Source organism: Lates calcarifer, linkage group LG11 (assembly GCF_001640805.2).
Source record: "Lates calcarifer isolate ASB-BC8 linkage group LG11, TLL_Latcal_v3, whole genome shotgun sequence".
In the NCBI taxonomy this organism is placed as follows: domain Eukaryota; kingdom Metazoa; phylum Chordata; class Actinopteri; family Centropomidae; genus Lates; species Lates calcarifer.
The window spans coordinates 6,097,607-6,104,326 of record NC_066843.1 but is presented as its reverse complement, the minus strand read 5'-3'; the positions used below and the strand labels follow the sequence as shown (position 1 = coordinate 6,104,326).

Below are 6,720 nucleotides of genomic sequence, written 5' to 3'. Positions count from 1 at the left end.
TAATTCTGCATAATGATTACTGTTACTTTCAGTACTTCGTATATTTGGCTGCAAATATTTTTTACTGCAGCAGAATTTACATTACGTTTTCTGTGTTTATCTTTATTTGACCTGACAGTCGGTACACGCTGCGACATGTATCAAGCGCACCTTTTTAACTGATGCGGTCAGACAAACACCTGTGTCAGAATGGGATTTTTACAGAGGAAATGAACGTCTCTCCGAGATGCTTCGCTTCCCAGGTCAGTGTCTGGGTTCTTCCACGTGTCACCCGTCGGCCCAACGCTCCTTCAAGCCAAAAGGCGAAATACTCACGACGTAAGGTAATAATCAAGCGTCTCCTGCAAATGCCAATATCGATTTTGGGATTTTAAGAATTAAAATTAATTGATCGTTCAAATAAACATGGCGAATAATCAGAAAATCGAGCAGTGCATAGAGGAAGAAGAATTCAGATCCAAACAGTACTACAGCAGGAAAACTCAACTACAAGTAAAACTCCTGCATTCAAAAACTTACCTAAGCAGAAGTACAAGATTGGTCAGCAACTTCTACTTTTAATTATTCAAAGAGTTCACTGTGCAGCCAAATGGCCTTGTCAGTGATATTATGCATTACATTATTGGATGCATAAAATTGTAAGCAGCATTTTAATGTTGTAACTGGTTAAGGTGGAGCTAATTTTGACTACTGAAGGACCATATTATATAAATGAATCATATATTTTGATTTCATTTTAATCTACAACTTGTACCTAGATGGATGTAAAGTAAATAGCAAAGCAGTAAAGGGGACATTGTTTTCCTCTGATGATGTGAATTCCATCCAGTAATAAAACTTAACATAAACAACCAAGTGTGTAAACAGAATAGGCAGTCAATCAGAACAGCCTCAGATTTGTACATAAGTACAACACTTGTGTAAATCTACTCAGGTACATTTCACCACTGTTTATATGTTGTTGCATTTGTTTTGTTTTGGTTGCTCAAAAGGTCACTGCAAACGCAGGGTTGTCTTACACACAGCTGAGCAACAGCTGTATTCTGTGCTAGGTTTGCAAAAAATCCAGCGCTGTCACCGCTTATATCTTATATCTTGAGCTTATATCTGTGTTCTCATGTTCATCTGCTGCTTATCAACACATTTTCTAATTATGTGCTACATAGCTGGTGTTGTAGCCAGCAATGGGCAGCTGATACCCACTACTCACGTACAGTAAAAGAAGCTTGCAGTGTGTTTCCCTTGTACCTTGGTAAGAGGTGCCTTCAAAGAAATGGCCACGCAGCAGACTCTGGCCCACACATAGCAGATTCCGCACAATAGCTGGTGTCAGACTCTGTATCTAATCCGGTTTTTGGCAGACGGTTATTATTGTTCTTTGTGAGTTGGCGGACTGAAAGTGGTTCAGTGGTTCCAATAAACATTTTTCTCTATTCTTTCCACTAGAAGCAGGGTCATAAGTGCATTAGCTGTGGTAATAGTGCTGGATTTTTGCAAAGTTTAAAATGGTGAGATGATTAAATGCTTGTCAGATAACTGGAACAGTCTTGGTTCACTGTGTCATGCAGGCTTAGCGGACATAAAGAGGAGTGATATCAATCATAATGGACATTTAGGCCCATACTTTTACTCTTACTGCTTCTCCCTGTACTCAGAGCATCCTACACACTCCACTGCACTACTCTGACTGAGCTGTGTCATTGGGTAGTGCTCTGAAGGTTACAGCAAGACATATGCAACTGTGTGCATTAGTGCATGCATGTCCAGCATGTTCATGCTGGCTGTGAAGGGAAGGTTGAGAGATGATTGATTTGTCATGACAGTTACCTGACATACAGTACGAACACCTCTGCTCCTGCCGGGCCAGGGTGTCGTGTCTCCCTGCATCAAAGTCACACTGTCATTGACATTCCTCCCCAGCCCCCCCACCCCTAATAACCTGAGAAAGCCAGTTTCCACTGAAGCGAGGGCAGATCTATTGTGCCACAGAATGTGCTGAAGGGTTTCTGGGTCGATGAGCTCGCACATCTGAGATGGAGAGAAGGAAGGAGGACAACCAGGACAAACTGGGTTCCTTTAACTCCTTAGGGACAACCAGAAATTTCTTCCAAGACCATGACTTTAAATCCTGCTAAATGATATTTTAAAAAGCCAGATCGTTCTTAGAACGAGCACCCTGATAATTCACTCTGCAATATGGTCAGCTTCAGAGCCAACAATAAAGCAGCAGATGCCATTTTATTAGAATATGGTGGTGAAGAATGCTCATCAGCTTCACAAAAGCTTACTCAGAAAACTTACTCAGCAAGTTGCACTTCTGTAATGAGCAGCTTCCTTCTCAGGAAAACAAACCCGCAGGCAAAACATACCATTAGCCCTTCCTGATCTCCACTATTGTTTTCTTAAACAATGTATCAGTACTGTGGTAAGCAGTTTCACAAATCATAGCAATTATCTCTATATGGCAATGACAGTGTCCTTTGACTGATAATCCATTAAACCTACCTACTGGTTTGTTTACTTGCTGTACACAGGTATACAACATGAAATATAGCCACACAGCAGTGGTATATAAGGAGTAATAAAAAAAAAAGGCATGTATATTGCCTGTCAAGTGAACATGCTTGGTGTGAGATGTATATCACATTGAAAAAGCCACAACAGGATGTAAATAATATAATCTCAATACAATTTGTATATTGAAATTTATCATATTATAGATAAATGAAATTAATTTTTCTTTTAGTCAACCAGGATCATCTAAACCCGCCACTGGAGTGCTGGTGTAGGATAATACAAGTAATGAATTTAATTTTAGATGTGGGATAAATCCAAATTCAAATACCTGCTATTACTTATAAGTAGTGTGGTGCTGTAGAGCGTATAAGCTGCACCTGTGATGTAATCCCAGGTGTATTTTAGTGATCAGCAAACCTATCAGCCTCCTGCAGACATGTCATTTTGGGCTTTAGGGGAAGTAATATCGCACTTGTTGCCACTTTAAAACTAATTTGATCTCAAAAGTGTTCCAGTCTTGATATGGGATCATTTGCTATAAATAGTAACAAACCCCTACTGGGCAACATAATTCTCCCATCCAGCACCAGCAGTAGTCAGAACAGCATGGCTTTAATTTAGGTCTTTCACTATGTAGTTAAACACATTGTACATTAGTGCGTCCTTGTTCCTCTGCATATATGCGCATTAATGATACTCATTTACATTTTATGCATGTATGATTTCTCTGAATTACATTTAAATCAAATCTCATGCCTCTGAACACTAATTAACTTTTGCATAATGACATCTGTGTACTTATTATTGACAATAAATCAGAACCCATTGTTGTTATGGTGCATGAGGTCATGTTTTTGTGCAGTTGCACACTGGATTTGCTGAATGTGATGACATTTGATCACCAAGCATGTTTGTTTGTGTGGTCTGAAGTAGACACTGACCTCATGGAAGGAGTCTTGTAAACTTCCCTCACCTTAACTTCAAAAATGAATTTGTGCTGTTGCAGGGATTTGTCAGCTCGGTTTTTACCTCAGCTGGACAGGCGCCAGCTGCCAGGCTGATGTATCCTCTCCCTGAAACCGTGAACCGGCCGGACATGACGGACAGGCCAGTGTGCTGCGTAAGTCATGAGCTACCCGACCATACATTATTCATCACTCTCATCGTGGAGAGGCCCTCCATCCTCTTTCATCTCTCCATCTCCTGGCATTTTACTTGTCTCCCTCTCTCTTCTGCTCTTACTTAATTCATCAGCAACCATTAGCTACTAGAACTACTAAGAATAGCCTCACTCTGACAGTTTGACTCTGAATCTCTCTGATCCACAGCACCTGACAGTTTTCTTTGACCTTTCTCTTTGTTCTTGATTTCACTCCATCTGTTTGCTTTTCTCAGTCACTTTTCAGTCATTTTTTGTCCATTGTCCACCATCAGATACAGTATTATAAATGATTGATTTCAGTACGGATCTTGCCTCACTGTGTTTTCATGGGTGTTCTTGAATAGCCAATGTAACGCTTGACTCTGCCCTACTTATGACTGTGATTGTCGGTCACCGGAGTTGATAGTTGCCAGGGTTCAAATGAGTAGTAATTTATGCTTGCGATCAAACACCCAGCAGAGAAGAGCCACAGGCCACAGTGATGCTGAGGTTGCCCTCCTGTGGCATCCTTCCCTGTCAGTCTCACCTTCCTCTGCGCTGTGGTTGCCATGCCAATCCGCTACAACCTCGCCTCGGGCCCAACACGGCTCATCATTAGCTGCTGTTGTCACTAGGGGATATTTCAAGTGTTCTCTCTCGTCTCTCCCTTCCACTCTGTTACTCGCATCACCAGCACCCACCCTCCACCCCACATCCTCCCCCATTCCTGGTACAGTAGATGCTTCGAGCATTTCTCAACCCCCCCCCTCCTCACACCACACCACACACACACACACACACACACACACACCCTGCTGGCTCAGCTGCTGAGCCCCACACAGGACCGTGTCTCTGGACTCCCCTTTATTACCATATCATGAGATGTGCCCTAGGCGTGTAGCAATGCAGCGTGCCGCCTGTGTCTTTAAGAGAGAGAGTATAATGTGTAATGGGGAGGAAATAAGGCATGGAGAGAGCAAGTGTGAGAGAGTGGGTGAGGGAGTGTGAATTTATCATGGGCAAAATTTGTGCTTCATTCTTAGCTGTGTGCTGAGCATCCTTGCACCGGCATGCACAGTCTCCCTACGCTCATACTGTTGAGTACGCCCCTCTCTCTCTCTCTCTCTCTCTCACACACACACACACACACACTCAGGCTCTCCCACCCAACCTCTCCCTTACACACACATACACACACACACACACGTGCTCGCAGTCACACACGCGCAGTGCTGTCAGGAGCGCCACTGCTGGACCACAGCCATCTCACGAAGGAGGTTCCAGCAGAAGGAAGAGAAAGCCAGAGTGAGAGCGAGACAAAGGGAAGGAGGACGGTAGAAGGAGAGGAGCGAATAGGAGCGCGGGGACCGGCACAAGGAAGGAGAGATCCAGCGCTTTGTGAAGAGCAGAAAGCGAGGGACAGGAGGAGGGAGGAGGAGAAAGGAGAGGAAAGAAAAAAAGAGGAGGGGGAACAGGAAACGCGATCACTTTCAGCTGCAGCGGTCCGTGTCGCAGCATGGGCAATGCACCATCCCAAGGCATGTCAACCTTATCTCCATGCATACTTGTGTAGCAGGTATTTTTCTGATTCTGCGTGTTGTGCTACCCAACCAGCTGGCTTGTCCTCCTGTCACACTCTGTGAGAGCAGAGGATGGGGGGTTGGGCTGAGGGCTCGTGGAGAGCGGCAAACGCTTGAGGAGAGCGATGCTGTAAGGTAGCATCAGTTAATGGGTAGTAGGTCAGTAGTGAGATGCCTGGGGGTGGGGGGTGGGTCGGGGGAGAGGCTCGTGGGGATGTTGAAAACAAGGTGCTGGAGGTGCTGGACTGGGTGGAGGCACCATGTGTGGGAGCAGCAAGAAATGGGAGGGAGCTGGTGTAGAGCAGAAGTACCATCAGTGAAGCAGGTGGTGCTGGTGGGTGTGAGCCCGTGTGTATGTGTGTGTGTTTGTGTGTAAGAGAGAGAGAGAGAGAGAGAGAGAGAGAGAGAGGTGACTAGTAAGAGAGATTTTTGTCATGTGTGTAGCTGAGTGCAAAGTGTGAAAGTGTGATTGCATGTTGCAGTTGCCGCTGTCAGCCACATGGACGACCTCTGGGAAGTAAAGCGCTCTGAGGGGTGTGTGTGTTTGTGTGTGAGAGAGAGAGAGACAATAAGATAAGAACCAAAGATGAATAAGACAAATAAAAGAATGTGTTGTATGAAATGATGTGGGGACTAGGCAGATTTGCCTGGAGTGAATGGGGGATGGTATCGCAAATGGATGAGCGGGTGGGTCAACTCCTTTCCTGTGATGCTCTCTATTCCCCTCGGGCCTTTATCTTTCTATTTTTTCTTTTTTTCCAATCCCTTTCTCTCTTTTAATCTCTCTATTTGACTCTCTTTTAAAGTCCCTTTGAAAAAATCCAGTCACAAGCTTTGCTTTGCTTTGAAAATGCTGTGCTTGAAAATGCACTGAAGGTTGGTCTCTGATTCCTGATGAGAGACTGATATATAAATGTCTACATGTGTATGTGTGTAAACTGTATTTCTGCTTACAGTATACTGTATATAAGTGTGTGACACCTGTGTTTTAAGGGGAGAGACTGTGATCTGTAGAGACAAATGAAAAGGAAAGAGTGGAAGGGGTGTGGGGGTTACAGTAAGAAAAGAATTGAGGGGGTATACTTGAGGCATGTTGAAGCAGCCATGGGATTGACAGGCTTCTCTGACAAGTCAACAGGAAAAGTGTCAAGATGCAAAAGGTATGAAGAGAGGGGTGTGGGGGATAGATGCTCACTTTTCACAGAGAAAGGCAGCACCGCACAGCTCAGGGAATTCATCCACCTCCTTTTCCCTCTCCAACTCCTCATTCTCCCTCACCCTTTTACCTCCCTCCTTTTCCTCCTCCCCTCCTCTTCAGCCCCTGCTTGCTTGTCACCCAGGGACAGTCTGGTAGCTTGTGGGGAGAAGGGGACTGAGGCAGGAGGCAGAGGATATGAAAGACTGGGAGAGAATGAAAGGGAGTTCGAAAGAACAAAAGACAAAAAAGGTTGGCTCGTAGACGACAGGTGAGTTGCGATGCTG

The 6,720-nt window shown here is 44.4% G+C and overlaps 1 protein-coding gene across 3 annotated transcripts in view; it reads left to right on the top strand.

Annotated features, from left to right (window-relative positions):
* Positions 1–224: 224 nt before the first annotated feature.
* srcin1a (SRC kinase signaling inhibitor 1a) overlaps positions 225–6,720 on the top strand; it is a 102,803-nt gene continuing 96,307 nt past the window's right edge. For 2 of the 3 annotated variants that reach the window (XM_051073984.1, XM_051073980.1), the window contains exon 1: positions 4,689–5,196. In XM_051073984.1, coding sequence (XP_050929941.1) covers positions 5,175–5,196 — 22 coding nt within the window. In that variant the 5' untranslated portion in view covers positions 4,689–5,174. Of the gene's footprint in view, positions 324–3,523; positions 3,638–4,688; positions 5,197–6,720 lie in introns of those variants that run through there. The other variant, XM_051073981.1, reaches the window with a different exon arrangement.